Source organism: Dromaius novaehollandiae, chromosome Z, assembly GCF_036370855.1.
Source record: "Dromaius novaehollandiae isolate bDroNov1 chromosome Z, bDroNov1.hap1, whole genome shotgun sequence".
In the NCBI taxonomy this organism is placed as follows: domain Eukaryota; kingdom Metazoa; phylum Chordata; class Aves; order Casuariiformes; family Dromaiidae; genus Dromaius; species Dromaius novaehollandiae.
Genome location: NC_088132.1, coordinates 36,334,184 through 36,351,412, shown reverse-complemented (window position 1 = coordinate 36,351,412; position 17,229 = coordinate 36,334,184). Strand labels below are relative to the sequence as shown.

The window sequence follows — 17,229 nt, the reverse complement described above, 5'->3', positions numbered from 1 at the left end:
GCTGTGGGAGACTATCTTGCTACCTTGAATTGCCTTCAAAAGTTCTTGTGTATGTGAAAAGTCAAATATCAAAAAAATGTTATTCTTTTTAGAAGGGCTTGGCTTATAGATTTCTGTTGCATGGGACAGATTAGGGACATCATTAACAAATCTCCCCACTCCATTTTTGGAGGTGGGCGGGGAACGAAGGGGAGAGAAACTTCTGTTAAGTGTTGTTGGAGATGGCAGTACCTGATGAGGAAAACTATCAGACAAAGTGATAATTGAGGCATTAAAACCTAAGAGAGTTCTGACTAATAAATCCACCTTCCTGTATTTGGGGGAAAGGATATCAGAGCAATATGCAGACTCATTCTTTCCTATTGTGAGTGCCTTAGTTGGGCAAGAAACCTGATTAGGATTTCCATCTCTTCGGATCTTCTAGGTTTAGGCAGGTCAGCATAGGCTTAGCGGGTGAGCAGCTTGTAGCTGTATGTATTACAGAAAAGTTGGCTAATTAATATTCTCCTTTCTCACATATAGATGCAAGAGTTAATTCAATGAAAAATCTTAAATGTAGCCGCTCCTCAATTCTCTTCTTGGTCCTCACAGGTTTTTTACTCTAAATGGATTGTATGCCATTTCTTACTTAATTGGTTTCAAGTTTGGGTGTTTGGATAGGAGCAATTGGCAAATAAACAGATTGGTCAGGTCAAAGGCTATGCAGAACTCCAAGAAGTTGCAGCTATTAGTTCTCTCCTACTAGAAAAGTTACAGTTCAGCAAATTGGGTAGCTCTCTGTTTCTTTTCTCCCTCCTGGAGACAAGACGATCTACCATTTAAGAAAGCTCTCTGGTAAAGGTAATGATCTGTAAACTGATGATGATCCTGCCTAGTGGTAGAAAGCTTATGCCACACAGGATATCTAGAGGTATATCTGTTTTTGTTATATATACTTGTCTTCAGGTATATCTGTTTTTGAGAATTGCATATCAAAGAATTTGGGTGAGAGGCACTGACGTGAATCTGTGCTAAATGCCTTTGGATTGTGTTGATGTGATCTGATTTATTTATTTATTTTAATCTGGTTGTAGGTTTACTTCTAATCATGGGGGAATATGGATGGCACCCTTTGTAAGTGCCTGTTCTATAAGATTTCCTCTGGACTCTGTGCTGTTGGTGTATATTTGGTATTAGTGTATCAGGAAGAGAAGGAGGGGGAAGTTAATAAAATATCTCACAGTAAGCTTCCTGACTTTGTGTATGCTTTCAGCACAAAACGTATTTCCTAAGTATGAGTTGGGTCCAATATATTTTGACTTATTTAGCGAACAGGAGCTTTGCCCTTTACCTCATTGGGATTCTGCCTCTAATTGCTTAAGTGTTTAAGTGTTTCTTAAGCCCCTGGTGATGCAAGCTGCTTCACAAATATAGCTTGAGCTGGTTTATTGAATAGTATTCCCTGGATGATATTCGGGCTCTCTTCTAGTGTATTCATTCTTTATACTTGTTGCCTTGGACAACTACCATACTTTGCCCAGAGTGCTTCCTGAAGATTTCCTATAGTAAGTGTAGGAAAGACTTAACTGTTAAGTATTTAAAGGCTTGTTTGGCTTGGCAAAACAAAATGGCCTCTTGAAAAAGAAGCATGCAACTTCTTTTTTGTTTTCTTTTTAATGCATGTCAGACAGTCAAGCTTTCTGCCTTGAATGACTAACAGTTGAATCGTAAAGGAATGCCACAAGTTGGCCTTTGCACGTGTGACTGGTGTTTTGTGTGTGTCATCCTCCCCTTCTAAATGGGGAAGAGTTTTGGAAAGAGACTTCTTCCCTCCTCCTGCCTGAAATGCTGCTCTCCCACCTTCCTTTCCAGCAGCATCATCTTACAAAGAATAGTAGAACAGTCTACAGGGAAGTGAATAATTTATTTCCTGAAAAACTGATCAAATGACAGCTAAGTCTGGACTACAGGAAATGCTGTAGCTGAGACCAGTAATTTGTGGTAGAACAGTGTACACTTTCAGATTAAGAAATAAAACTTTGTTCCTTAGAACTCACTGAAAGTGAAATTTTGTAACTCTCATAGAAAAAGACCAGTTGTTTCTTTCTTAGGGCTTTAGGACTGTTTCTTAAAAATATTTATTACTCTGACCGCTATCTATTTGAATTAACTGAAACAGAATGCCTAAATTGTCCTTGTATGTTTGGTTTACATTTCTTGAAATACATGGGCAGTGTCTCGTGCAAGGAACATGGAGGAAAGCCTTGGTAACTTCTGCCTTGCCATCCTTTAATTTGTTTTCTCTGTTTGCCCAAGCAGACTGTTTCTTACAACTGGAGTTTAAAATTCCTTTGGAACTTGGTTAAGCACATAAAAGATAAACAGTATCCCTTTTTCCTAGGAGCCCTTTGAAGATGGCTATGCAAATGGAGAGGAAGGAACACCAGCTGGGGAAGCAGCTGCCACTTACACACCAGATAGCAAAGGGGTAGTCAAGTTTGGCTGGATAAAAGGTGTATTGGTAAGTTGACATATTGTACTGTAGTGTCTTAAAAAGATACAATCTTTCTAACAGCCTTATTTTGGGGGGGAGGACTGTATTAGCTCTGTATTAAAAAAAAAAAAAATCACATGTATGAAACTTGTGAAAAATGTCATAGCCTTAGTAAGGGTCACTTTTTTCCTTGTTTGGAAATTTAAGAAAAATTCTTCAAGGCTTCAAGTTCTAAAGGGATCATGGTGTCTTAGCACAGGTTTTAGAGTTTTGAAGTTGCATAACTTCTAAAAAGAAAATAAATTGTACTTTTTTACTACACAAGAATCTTAAGGCACACAGGCCTTATAGAGAGAATAAACTGCTGTGTGTTCAGTTTGGATCTGTGAAGTTGTGGTCTGAAATGACAGAAAACTTGTTCTTAGAAAAGCAAAAATTACTGTGAGGAGAGTATCTTCATATGGCAAAACTTGACTTGGATCAACTACTCAAGTCTTGTTGAAGCTGTTACAAAAAGTCATCTTCTCTTAAGCTGTAGAAGTCTAACACTGAACACTGGCATAGTCATGGTGGTTAAAAACTGAGACCATTTGGAGTAATGAAAATTTGTAAGGGTGATATGAGGGATTTCATTACAAGTACATATTAATTTATTTTTAGTATTTTGGCAAAGAGAAACTACAATTAATACATACTAGCCAAACCTATAAGACTTTATGGTGGAAGCTGCATATGCAGCACTTGGTTTTCAAATACTGAACTCAGATTACCTAATTTTAGTTCAGTAAGCTTCTTCAACTAAGTTTAGCAACTGGCTTGTAAGTCTTCTCACTTGTAAGTTTTCTGGAAGACAGTCTCTTCCTTGTCAGTGGTTTTGAAACTTGCAACTAATATTGCCTAGTAGGCGTAAGTTGCTCGGGTGAGTATTTCCTGCTTGGGTATTTGTTTGCTTTTTATTTGAAGATAACATAGTAAATATTATTGCTTTAGTATTTGAAAGACAGGTAGTGGAGGATCTGAAACAGGGCTCTGAGACTGTTTAGTATGAATTTTGGATCCTTAAGGTGGAGGCCCAAATGATTTATTTTTATTGTTTTGTTAAGAAATGCTAGTAGTGTCAGTTGTTAAAGTACTGTAACTTTCTTGGTGAAGGTAGTAATTTTTTAATCACGTTTAGGTTCCCTTTTACTCTTTTTAATTTAAGACCTAAACTTGTTTGTTTAAAGAATCTGTTCTTGTGAAACAATTTGAGAAGCGGTGAGGGAAGACTATGATAATTCAGACAATATTAAAGACTGAAATGAATAATTAGTAGAAATGACTGCAGGTATGAGCCTATGTAATATGTATGTTTTATTATCTCAGGTACGATGTATGTTAAATATTTGGGGTGTGATGCTCTTCATCAGACTATCATGGATTGTAGGACAAGCTGGGATAGGTATGTGTACTAATGCTGTAACTTTTTTACTTCAGTGACTTTTAAATATGCAATCCAAAGGAAGTGTTGATCCTGAACTTGTTGTGAGGTAGGGGCAGAAAATGACCTTAATGTTGCCAGTATTTCAACCTTATCAAAACTTTAACCAGTGTAAAGTTACTTACCTGTTGTCATTTAGCTACAGTGTATATATCATTTAAAACTGACCTGTAGGTCTTCAGTATACTGTAGAGATAAAATCCTTTTGATCTCCATTTACTGAAATCTGCATATAGACTGTGTAGTATATAAATAATTTTCTTTGAAGGCTCAACTTAGCATTGAACTGCAAAAAATCTCTCATCTAGGATGCAGCTTTTTACCCTGCTGATTAAGGACACAGTTACCCAGTCTGATAAGTTTTGGTCGTATCCAGAAGCTTTTCTTTACTCCTCTGTAGTACAGTAGCCTCTCACTTGAGTGTGTGGGGCTGCATACAGCAAAAGTGTGTCAAATTTGCAAGACTAATTTTTTAAACACAATTAATTTGAAGATTTGTATGTTTTAATACTGCTGAATGTGCACTTTTCTTCCTCTTTTCCAAAAGGTCTGTCTGTCCTAGTTATTGCAATGGCCACTGTTGTGACAACTATAACGGGACTATCTACTTCAGCAATAGCTACAAATGGGTTTGTAAGAGGAGGTAAAGCTACTTTCGTAAATCTTTCAAAGTATTTTGTCATCACTCTGAAGTGCACACTCAGAAGAAATTAGAGGCTCTATCTTTAATGTTTTTTAGAGTGGGGAAAAATGAGTGACAGTATGGGTAAAGACTAGGGAGGAGCTGGTTTTCTGAGGAGCAGAGTTTTCTTAAGTAATTGTAATATGAATGAAAAGCCAACAGTTAGTCTAGCAATTTGATTTGGTTAGTAGCTTGCTTTTCCGTGGTGGGAGAAGCATTATCTATTTTTAATTTTTGGAATATAAGTACTTTCAGAAAGACCTGTCCAGGAATGAATAGGGGCTTAATATTCTCCAGGATCTGCATTGGTTAGGGGGTGTGTGTGCCTGTATGTGTACATGTCCTGAAAAAGAACTTACTAATTAAGAAATACATTCTATAATAGGATGAACTGGACTTTATATGAGAACATACCAAGAGACATGTTCTAGTTCTATCATGAATATATGTATACAAAATCTGCTCTGAAAAGAGGTTCTTCAGTCTCTTTCAATTATCTCCAGGTTTCCTGAGGATAATGGTTTTTGTTCACTTTCATGATTTCTGCTCTGTTGTCAGCAATCCTGTACCTACAGAATGATTCTGTAAATGACCAGTGTCTAACATACTTAAATTGCTTCATGATCCTGTAAAATGGTCATTAGTAGAATCTGTGGCAGAATTAAAATAGAAGCACTGAAGTTCATTCTGTGCATATCCAAGTCAGTTGATTAAGGATGAAGACAAAAATCTATCACAAAGTAAACAAATGCAACAGGAAATGTCAGCTATGAGTCTTAGTTTTATGTCAAGTAAGTAAATATTCCTTCAAGAAATGTCAAGTAGATATTTCTCCTTTCAAGCTATTTGCTTGTGAAAAATCTTTAGTGTCGGTTTCTAAACAGCACTTTTTAAGAATTGCATTATGCATTTCTGATTTTCCTGTTCTTATAGGATATGTATTTCTTGAATCACTTTTGCAAAATAGTGCTTTATTGAAAGCTTCAAAGTGCTTAATGACAAGAATTGGGGAATGATTTCACAGCTGTTCCTGTGAAACTTTTCTGTTATGTGCTATGTTTTTTTATGTTGATGATGGTTTAATGTTTATGGTTTTTAATGTTGCATTCTCATGAAGTGTGTCAAAGTCGAGTACCTACAAGCTTTCCACAGTAACTATAATGCAGTGGAGTTAAGGATTTCATGTTTTTTTTTTTTTTCTTTTAACCTGTCACTCAATTATCTCAAAATCTGGAACTGGAGGATTTCCTTGATTGCACAAATCTTAGCCTTACACTGGAATGTGCCTTTGCTAACTCTGTTGGAATTTACCCTTCCCTAAAGCTTTAGATACTCAGTTTTCTGTTTGTCATATGCTGTGTTTGAGACAGTGCATTTTTCAAGCTCAAAAATGTGAAGAATCGGTGCTGAAAAAATAGAGTTGTCATGTGATCGTTACGACAGTCTCATTGCAGTACAGAAAATTGCCATGACAATAGAGCTTTAAGAAACAAGTCATGTAGGTTTGGAACTTGAGGGGGTTTATTTCAGTATCTTTTGCGAGTTTCCTGAATTATAGCTAATTAAAATGTGTAATAGTAAAATTATACATAGTCACTTTGAATAGTTTCGGGGGGGAACTGAATACCATTTTCTGTATTTTACACCTTCTTTTTTAACCCTGAAACTGGTTGCATAGCTGAATAATATGATGTGGTGCGTGGGTCAGGTGATTACTTAAAACTTGTGTATTGTCTTAGAAACCTGAAATATATTCCTGAAACTTCAATGTGTTTTATCATACATCTTGAAAGATGCAAGAATAGTGTCACATTTGTGTAAACTTAAGTTCTGTTGATTCCTGTCCAGTCCTCATAAGCTCTTCCGTTTAGTCTTAAATAGCATTCTCCCCACCTCCTTTTTTCTTGTCTCTTTTTTCTTTTCTTTCTTTTTTTTTTTTTTTTTTTTTTTTTTTTGTCTTTTAGGAGGAGCATATTATTTAATTTCCAGAAGTTTGGGACCAGAATTTGGTGGTGCCATAGGTCTGATTTTTGCATTTGCCAATGCTGTTGCAGTAGCAATGTATGTTGTTGGTTTTGCAGAGACAGTTGTGGAGCTGCTCAAGGTAAATGGATTGATTATTGATTACCCTTATTGAGCATTGATTGAGTTTTTGAGAATTGAGATTATTGAGAAGGAGTTACTGAGAGCTGAGATACTCTGCCCTGATTACAGTTTAAAGACATGGAATGAGGTACAAGATTACAATATTAGTAAACTATTGCTGCAATTCAGTGGCTTTTTGATATAAAACAGGTTATCATTGGTGTCAGACTGAAGCTTCCCACTCTGCTCATCTCATCCTTGAAAGGACAAAATGCAAAAATCTACGGTAACATCCAAGCTGGCAATTGAGATGGAGGGGAGAAGGCTAGATACATGATCTGGAATCAGAGGAATTAATGCTTGAATTGTTATCAGTGAGCATTTTATTCTAAGTGATAGCAGCTTACATTAAGCTCCTTTTTAAAGAAGTTCTGCTTATTAGAAATAATTCCTTAAGATAAACACAATAAAGTGGTATTTGCTTTTTAAAAATTAATTAATATAAAATATGACATTGAGAAGAACCCAATCATACCCTTCCTAGATGAGAATTCTGGAATGCATCAAAAGAACTAAGAATAATAGTGAACATCAAATAAAATGTATTCATAAATGCAAGATGGTAGCTGTTGCTTTGCTGGTTAATTTAGTTCTCTGGCAGCTGAAGACAGGCCATTCTATTTGGAGTTGGCTTATGAAGCAAAAAGATTGTTTCTATTTTGGATGATTCAGTGACTTTTAAAACAAGGCAAAACCAGTATGGTTTTGTGCTCACACAGGGGATATAAAATAAGCAAATTTGTGGTATAGAGGTTAACTCTGTTAATAAATTTTAGGTGGTAATAATAGAATTCTGTTCTGCATTAGGAGAGATAAGCACTTATTGAAGTATATGACTGTGTATACTTTTTCCTAGGAAAATGGAACACTGATGATTGATGAAATGAATGACATCAGAATCATAGGAGCTATCACGGTAGTTATACTGCTGGGTATTTCCGTTGCAGGAATGGAATGGGAAGCAAAAGTAAGGAACCATTACCTTCTTTTTTATTCTTTGGTTCATACTTTTATCTATATTCTCCACCTCAGCTGGCTGAGTTATTTTGAATATATTTGTATTTAGTGCACTCAGGAGTAAGGATTGGGGGGGGGGGGGCGGGGAATGAAGATAAATGCATTACTTGGATCTACCACAAAGGAGGAAAGAATCTAGAGGAAAGAATCTACAGAAGTTAATCTACAGAAATTAACTTTGGCATGTACCATTAAATTAAATAGCACACTTCTGTAAAAATTATTTAGCTTTCTCACGTAATCCTTCACTTCACTGTCTGTGAAGGATTTGCAATGGTATCTGCATGCACTTAACTTCAGATAGCGCTGTGCTCGTTAATCTCAGCCACTTAGGTATTTGGTTTGAAGGAATTATTTATTAGGTCACTAATAATTTGGCCACTGTGATTTAAAACCTCTAGAGGTATCTTGCTTTTTGCTCTGTGGCATGAACAGTTCCATAATAATAGCTTGCATAGAAATATCCCTATTGTTCTAATGTCTCTGTATCAAACCTGAGCTGTGGTATCACTGCCTCCTTATCACCTCCTCCTCATTAGGAAATAGGTAACTTTTTTTTTAAATCCTGTTCAATGCAACCATCAAGGCTTGTTGGCTTGCCTTCTGCAACATGGAAGAAGGCAGGTAGGAGCTGCAGTAAACAGCTGAACCTGTCCAGCAAGGACTTCATGTGGGTTAACATGCAGCTTAGCATAGCAAAACAGTAATCAGTAATACTTTCTTCTTGATAATAGTTATCTACGATGTTCTCCTATGCCTTCCCCATGACCTATAAAATGCCTTGGAAAATGGGACGTGGGGACTCTATCATAATAATGCCTTTGAATTAGACCTAAAAGCTTATAAAGAAAGGCTGGGATTCCAGGAAAGAATGCCCTGAAAAGGACTTTGCAGAGTTCCTGTTCTCTTACCGCTCAACTGTGTTGAAGTCATAGGAGCTCATTCTTTTTCTAATGCCTGAGACTTTCTAATGTAAGGAAGTGACTTAGAAAAGACTCTTACCTCATGGAGAAGCCTAGGTTCACTACTGAATAAATCCAGCTGTGCCGATTGCTCTGTGGTAACTTCATGTTGAATATCTTTGGGCTTATTGAAGACTTCTTTCAGCACCCAGTGGAATCCTTGCACCTCTCACCTGTTCTGCTGTAGGTTTGGCAGTGGAGAGAGCTAAATGTGATGGACAAATTGGTTTCTTCAAGTGGTCTTCTAACTCTACTGTTGGCTGTCGTGCTCTATTTATCTCTGTACTACCCTGCTTTACTTGTTGAGATTGTGTGAACTGGCAACAGCAATGCTATTGTATATTAGGTTCTGATCCTAGGCCTGAAAAAAATCAAACTAGAGATAGTTTTCCCTGAGACACTGGCCTATGCCTTCATGGGGAATCAAATAACTCAGAAAATAATAGGGCAGGGTGGTTACTTACTCAAATATAAAACCTAAAACATCTTGATCTTCTCAATATCTGGATTTATCATTGCTCACACTTTTGAGGTCTTGGATAGTTTAAAATACTGTTTTATTTGTATGGTAGATTTTATGATGGTTTTAACCAACTTTAGCTTAAAACCTAGGTTGTAATAAAAAAAGAAAAGTCGCAGGAGAACTGGAAGTAAAAAAGCAATGCGTGGTAATCTTTGCAATTTATTTTCACAGGGAAGGCTCGAGATCATGAGACTTGAACAGTATAAGCTAGTCCATTGTATAAAACAACAAACAAATGCTGTTTGATTCCTGATGATAATAGAACTTTTAGTAAAATATATTGAAGTATAAAGTAAAGTATTATGATCACAGTTGATGAGACTATACTGCTAGTGTTTGTGTGCATTTTACCTTCTTTCCTCTAAGTTTGCTCAACCTATTCAAATACTTTATTTCCTAGTAGGCTTATGAAGAAAATAATTCTTTTAATTACTCTGTCTTTAGAGGAATAACTTTGGGGGGGGTATAGTAATAACAAATTCCATTTTGAAAAAAAGTTAAATTTTCAAATTGTTCATACTTCTCTCTTGAAAATTCTACAACTTGTTCTCTCCAGCATTCCTTATTTGTTTGTGGAAAACAAATATTAGAAGGCATAGCTGAATTTTGAATTTTAAATATTTATATTTTAGAATATATTCTTAGTATTGCAACTTAGAGCTGTGAAAAATAGTAGGTTTTTCTGTCTGACTGCAATCATTATATTTCAGGCACAGATAGTCTTACTGGTGATCCTCATAGTTGCTATTGGAGACTTTGTCATAGGAACATTTATTCCTTTGGACAGTAAGAAGCCTAAAGGTTTCTTTGGTTATAAAGGTATGTTGGAACAGTTAATATCTTAACTAATATCTTTGCAAAGAAGAGGCATGCTGTTGTAATTGAATGAAATAGCTAAGATAGCTTATAGTCTGACCTATTCAACTGTAAAGATAGTTCTTCCTCATACTTTCAGACTTCTGGTTTTTATTCCTTAAAGTTACAGGGCTGAAAATTGGTCCTATAGTATCGATTATACTAACTTAAAAAAAAGGGGGGGGGGGAAGGGTAATAGGGTATGTACTAGTTCTATTTTTAAAGGCTATTTAAGGTTACTATGTTGACTTTTATTTTGAGCTGAAGTGATGAATTAGAACTTACCTAGCTTAAAATGGTCTCTGCATACTTTTGTGAGTAGGGCACACTGCTGTGATTTTGAGCTTTTTCATGGAGCTAGGTCAGGCAGAACAGGTAGAATTGGCTAATACTATAGGTTTCATACCAATATTAGCACAGATCTAAATTAACAAATCTTTCTCTATAGCTGAAATATTTGCAGAGAATTTTGGACCAGATTTCCGAAATGAGGAAACTTTCTTCTCTGTATTTGCTATTTTCTTCCCTGCTGCAACTGGCATACTTGCTGGTGCAAATATCTCAGGTGATCTTGCGGTGAGTAGTGAATTAGCAAATTCTGATCACAAACACTGAGTGTATACCTGTATCATGACTGTCTGTTGAAATTTTTCTTTCAGGATCCTCAGTCAGCCATACCTAAAGGAACGCTGTTGGCCATCTTAATTACTACATTGGTTTACATAGGAATTGCAGTATCTGTAGGTAAAGGATGGATTTTTGGGTTTTTTAACTTTATCCTTTCATATTCATTCTGAGGGAGTGCTTTGATGTAACTTATGTAATTCAGTTTGTCTTTCACAGATAAGAAAGCAAGCCAGAGCCAAAACTTTCTGCTCTTTATTGTGGGAGGGAGATTCAGTTTTCAGATGCTTTTATCCTCTCTAAAATGAGTGATACTTTTCCAAAATTAGTGACTGCTTCACACTAAAGATGACAATTAAATGACACAGACTCCGCACTGATATTTCCTAAACTGTTGCAGATACTTGTGTTGGAATTTGTATTTAGAATTTTTTGGTGGGATAATCCTTGAATTAGAAAGCTGCATTTTCGGAACATATTCACTTAGCAAACAGCTGTGCTGATTGAAGATGATGGAAGCCAGCTATTTTACCTGAAGCAAATTATGGGATGATCACCAACTCCCTAGCAAGGGTGCATAAGCAATATTTCCCAGTAAAGGGAGAAGAGTGAGTGGCATCTTTATCTGGCCAACCCACTTCCAGGAGTGTTGTCGCACTCAGAAATATCTGTAGATTTACTTTTGGAAGGAGATGAAACAATCATAGACTGATCTGGGTCTTGTATAACCTCTCTTCTGTCTCTCTTCCCCACCCCACAGTGGTTTGAATATTCTGAGTAGAATTTGCCTTAGGGTTTGATGCTTTCTAAGTCTGTTTCACTCCAGAGCTCCAGTGGGCACTCATGTTTTCCCCCCTCCCTAAAAGAATTCTACTCTAGTAATCTCAAGAACATAAAATCATGTCTTGCCAATTTCTTGCCCTTGATCTTAAATGGTTTTATACATACCACATAAATGAGTTTTTGGCAGTAGTAGTCAGTTTTCTTATATGAAAGACCTTGCCTTATCTTAGCTGTGCTGCTTTTTGAATGAATTTTATAAGAGTACCATTGATCTTACCACTAATGATACTTCCTTTCTAAAGATACCGATCTTGCTAGTCTGCCTCTGTTGGCTAACACCGCATTGTAGCTCTGCCAAATAGTTGCTCTCCAGTGATTGTGTCCTATGCAGGATAATGACCTGCTACGTTTATCTTCTAATTAGGTTGACCACGAAGACCTCTGTACCCAGTCTGAATGTTTTGGAGCTTGATCCCACATGAGAGCAAAATGGTCATTAATATTCATTTCCTAGCAGAATACATTAGTTGTCTTTTAAACATAAGAAACTTCATTTCTCATATTGCAGAAGGAACAGTTTGCAAAACCAGCCAAACATGAAATTGTTTAGTGAATAACAATATTCTGTTCTACTTGCCTTCTATAATTTACAATTAGAATTCAGGTAATTAAAAAATACCATTCTATTATCAGAAGTTAGAGGTTATGAAATGAAAGATAGGAAGTGAATGTTAAGCTTTTTTGAGGCATTGGGTCAGGAATTGGACAGATGTGTTCCCTTCATCCACCCTTATTACCCACTATGCGCTTCCAGTGTAGCAGTGAGCAGGTCACGAAAACTTTGAAGAACCTACAAATGTTACTGAGTAGTGATGTCTGAAGGGGACAAGAACAAATGGTGTGTGCTCACTTTGTATGTGAGGGTGCTTACTTTCATATTTCAGGTATCTGAGTACCATGGTGACAAAGTTGTTGAAGATATTTTAGATGTACTTCAATATTTGCATGCTGTGTAGTAAGTAACAGGCTTAGGAAACTGAGTAAAGCTGGCTTAGAAGGGACAATTGCTAGTCCAACTGCCAGAGCTAGAAGGCCTATTTCAGTAGTATAGCAGTTGTAAGGGCAAAGACTGTGCAATTCCTCTTTTAGCAAGGGAATCATGCAGATGCGCAGGTGGCAGGATTAAGACTGCATAAGCAACCTTTATTTTGGTATACTGAGATTCTTGAATGACTTATTTAAAAGAACAGCATTTAGATTGCAGTGTATTTGCTTAAAAACATACAAAACTCCAATAAGAACAAACTTCTAGGGCTAATCAATGAGAGGCTGATCGTAGCCATTTGTAGCACCAAAGAAGTTAAGAAATCCTCTTAGTTGTACCCTAGACCATTCAGGGTGATATCTCTGAAAATCTCCCTGCTTGCGTGTACTTAGAGAACTTGCTATAAATGCTCTGTTAAACTTACCAGAAGCTTATAGCATAGCAAAATTTCATTTGACTTTGACAGGAGCATACTTTTGAATGGCTATAAGAAGGTGAAACTCTCTTTTTACAGAAAGAGGACCTAGAGATTCTTATAGATAATTTTTCCAGAAACTGTTATAAATAAAACCTTTCCGAATTAGAGTTAAACAAAATGTCTGAATTGTTAGGTATATCTAAGTATCTTCTACTGAGGATGCAGCCTGACCAAATGGCTTCTGTTCTGCATTCTCTTGTAGTAAGGCTACATTAGATTTGTTCATAGTACCCTTGTTCCTTCCTGTCATGCTTTGACTCCATGTGTGAAAGACCTGCCAGCCAGCTTAACTTGGAGAATGGAAAAAGGAAACAAGAAAGAGCAGGGTGGTTATACTGCACCGCAGCCATTTAATGGGATGCTCAGCTTAAATAAGTCTGCAGCTGCAACGTATTAGCAACAAAAATATTTCTGCAACATAGGTTCATTTGAATATATGTTATCTAGAAATACTTCAACTAGTAAGTATATTGTGACATTCATTATACACTACTTGAATGGTGGGGGCGAATACCCACGTAGTGGAAGAGAAACATTTTTCTTGTACAGAAGTTTTCATCCCAGTTTAAAAAATACCCCGATCCCTCCACATACCCACAAGAAAAGGTCCAAGGGATCAGTATAGGAAACTTACTGAAATTTAACAAATTGGACCTAATACGCAACTGAAAAATAAATCTGAAAACTGGAAGTGTTAAGTAGTGTCCATCTACCAGGACCAGATGTTATTCTGAACTGTTACTTAACTTCTAAAAGCTAGAAAACAATCTAAGTATGGTATATGTATTTAGGGACTTTTCTTTTGTCAAAGAAAAGGAAATTATTTTGTATAGATAACAGGCACTGTCATTTGAGAAATTTAAATTCTATGCTTGTAATACATCTGTACCCTCCTTTTTGTTTGTATTTTGCAAATAAGTCATTTAAGTCATCAGTAGTCATATGCTTCTGTTCCCAGGACCTCCTTGTCACTTAAGTTCTGAAAAGACCAAATTATGGGAATTCTCTTGGCTTTTACTCATCTGTAGACTTCCCTGTTCTCTTCCCCAGTATTTATTTAATTCCTGTTCCTAGAAACATTGTCTGGTGTCCAGACACAAATTAACTACCTCAATCGTTAAACCTGCAACTCCATCTCCTATAGTTTGTCTTTGGGTTTTTTTTTTTAAACAAACAAAACCTGTTGAAGAAAGACTTGCAGGCTTTTTAATCAAATGAGATTATTCTTAGAGGCTGAAATGCTGTGTCTTCAAAATTTTACTGAACAGTAGAATTATAAAGGTTATAAATAATCATAAATGAATTGAAGACAGCCGTTTTGAAGTGGTAGAACTTGGGGGGAAAAAAAAGCAAAGCGTGAGTTATGGGACTATGGGGTTTTCTTTTTCACTAAGAAATCAGTGTTTAAAATACAAGAGAGACTGCTATGATGGAAGTGTGTTGTTTGTTGCATGCCAATTTGCGACACTTAGTGTTTCATGACAAAGACCTTGTGTGTGGATATTTTTTTTTAATGGCTGACCCATATTGACTGTTGAGTTGTAGAATCTGTTTGTATACTTACGCAAAACTAGAAATCAATATGTCGGAATGAGATTAAAAGTTGTGAAAGTGTTTTCTATAAGCATACTGCTGTAGGAAGTATGTAATAGTAGACTGTAAACTGAAGTATGTGTGTGAAGCTTTATAACGTAAGTCATCTTAGTATCTCATTCTGGATAGAGAGAAAAGGGGAAAGTCCAGGAAAACTATTCATGAAATAATCTGGGAAGGCTGACTTCCTCGCTTGATTTAGCTCTGTCAGGCCAACCTCTTTGTTCACTGTAGCCAGAAATATTTAACTGTGGAATCATCGAACTTCAACATCTAGGAAAAGAAATGTCTTCAAAACTGTGCATTACCTATGTATATGCATACATACGTACCACAACAAAACTGCACTCCACTAAGAAATCTGAAAAAAGAAAAACCATAAAAGCAAATGATCATTTATAATACTAACTTCAAATAAGGTGCTGTGGGAAATTCCTGATTCAAAGAAATAAAATACTGAGCTAAAATTCTGCTATTAAGTTTTCGCAATTCTAGTGAGTTACAGCTTTCCTCTGTACTAGAATTTTCCTTTTCTCCTTTTCTTATTTACTAGACTCAAGTTTTTGTAAAACTGATGCTGTTCTCAAACAAGAAAGCAGATAGTTTGCTTGTTTGTATTTATTCTTCATGGTGAAGAAGTGCTTGAAACTGAAATCTGTTAAAAATACGAATGCCTTATTTAATGGTGCTCTGTGAAAATATGCTTACCTAAACAGGGAATTGAGCTTGACACGTCTTAAATGCAGGGTCAGTCTGTTAATGCTTATTTTTGTGATTGGGTCTGTTTTAGGTTCCTGTGTTGTTCGAGATGCCACAGGGAACGTTAATAGCACTTTTATCACCGAGCTGACAAATTGCACTACTGCAGCTTGCAAATTAAACTATGATTTCTCATCCTGTCAGACAGAATGTCACTATGGGCTGATGAACAATTTCCAGGTATGAAACTTTCTCTTAAATCAGTTTAATGTGCTGTGTGTGTGTGTGTGTGTGTGTGTGTGTGTGTGTGTGTGTGTGTGTGTTTGAATTGCAAAGAAATCATTGGCTAAAAATGCTTATCTCCATAACTATAAGGTTAATGTGGAATAGTTAAGTGGTGCACTCTAGTGTGTAGAACAGCCGGATAACTGTTTAAAAACCTCTAGGTATTTGTACACAGGTGATATAAATATTTACACTTCTCCTGAGTAAACTGCTTAGGTTAAGTGGTAGACTGCAGCTTGCTCTGTTTAGATATTTGAATGTCATCATTCACTGATGGGTATAGATGCTTTCACTGTTAAATAGTGAGGCGTAGCAATCGTAGGTGGCTTCTGCCAATAACTTGTATGTTTCCTAGCTTTTTAAGTTTCTTAGAAAGTATGTTGACTTTTTAAAAAGTTGTATACATCTATCATAATATCATCTTCAATGGTAAGGATTTTGTGAGTTTTCGTGAAAACTGATATTGTTGTATTAGAAACAAACAAAAAGACCCCCTTCTAGATGTGGGGTATTTCATTGTCTTCAACCTATACTTTCAGATAATTGGGATGTCTGTGGACTTACTAATAAGGGTTTGTGAAAGAAATTTGCTTTGTAGTAATCTGTCTCTGCCCATTTTTTTTGTAATAAGCATACAAAACAGTTGGGTGGAGATAAAGCTGAAATTCACTAATGAGAAAAATGTCAGTTTTAACAGCTTGTATGTTTTGGTTGGAAACCTATATGTAGGTAAGGTTGTCAACCTGTCAGCAAGGCAGGCTGGAGAAGTTAAATTACAGTTTGTACATGCCAAAATAATGTTCCAGTGCAGACCACTCTGTTACAGTAAAATATATTTTCTTGAGTGGAATAGTTTGGGTGTGTGTGTGGTGTCACTTTGTTTGGGTTTAGAAAAAGTCTATATTGGAAATATTTCAAAATTGCTGTTGTGGGAGTAAATATTCTGCAATATCTGTCGATCGTTTTCCTCATTTGTTAAAGCTTGAAAGAGCCCAGTACATCATCCAGTGCACATCTGACATTTTTATTTTTAATAAGTTATTTTTATTTTTAATATTTATTATTATAACATTATAATCTTTTATAATATTATTATTTATTATTAATATAACGTTTATTTTTAATAAGTTAATCACTGATGCTGTAGTTTCTCACCATTTGGTCTAAAAGAGTACTACAGCCTCCTAAACTAGTCATACTTCTCACTGTCTGTAGAAAAATTAGTAGGTTCTGAATGGGAAAAGTAGGTTTCAAAGCCAAGGCCTGCACAGAGAATGCATTCCCCATAGTGCCTCTCTTTTTGTTGAATTTTGAAAATCTCAGCATGGAGACTGCACAGCCTTTCTGGGCAACTTGCTCCAGGGTTAGCCACCCTCACCGTGAATTTTTTTTTTTTTACCTAGAATCTAGTTAGACTTTCCCTTGCTGCAGCTTGTGCCCATTGCCTCTCATCCTTTCCTGTGCACCTGTGAGACAAATCTGATTCTGACTTCTGAGAAGACATGACAATGAAATTGTTTGCATGAGAGGCTATCTACCTATAGAGAAATTGTGAACTTTCGTTCATTTTTCGTTTTGAAGTTCC

The 17,229-nt window shown here is 36.2% G+C and overlaps 1 protein-coding gene across 2 annotated transcripts in view; it reads left to right on the top strand.

The window, feature by feature from the left end:
• Positions 1 to 17,229, top strand: part of SLC12A2 (solute carrier family 12 member 2) — a 66,903-nt gene that overhangs the window by 20,014 nt on the left and 29,660 nt on the right. For both annotated transcript variants that reach the window (XM_064502319.1, XM_064502318.1), the window contains exons 2-10: positions 2,381 to 2,500; positions 3,839 to 3,914; positions 4,501 to 4,596; positions 6,600 to 6,739; positions 7,637 to 7,747; positions 9,993 to 10,101; positions 10,586 to 10,713; positions 10,797 to 10,881; positions 15,451 to 15,599. In XM_064502319.1, the coding sequence (XP_064358389.1) occupies positions 2,381 to 2,500; positions 3,839 to 3,914; positions 4,501 to 4,596; positions 6,600 to 6,739; positions 7,637 to 7,747; positions 9,993 to 10,101; positions 10,586 to 10,713; positions 10,797 to 10,881; positions 15,451 to 15,599 (1,014 nt within the window). The remainder of the gene's footprint in view (positions 1 to 2,380; positions 2,501 to 3,838; positions 3,915 to 4,500; positions 4,597 to 6,599; positions 6,740 to 7,636; positions 7,748 to 9,992; positions 10,102 to 10,585; positions 10,714 to 10,796; positions 10,882 to 15,450; positions 15,600 to 17,229) is intronic.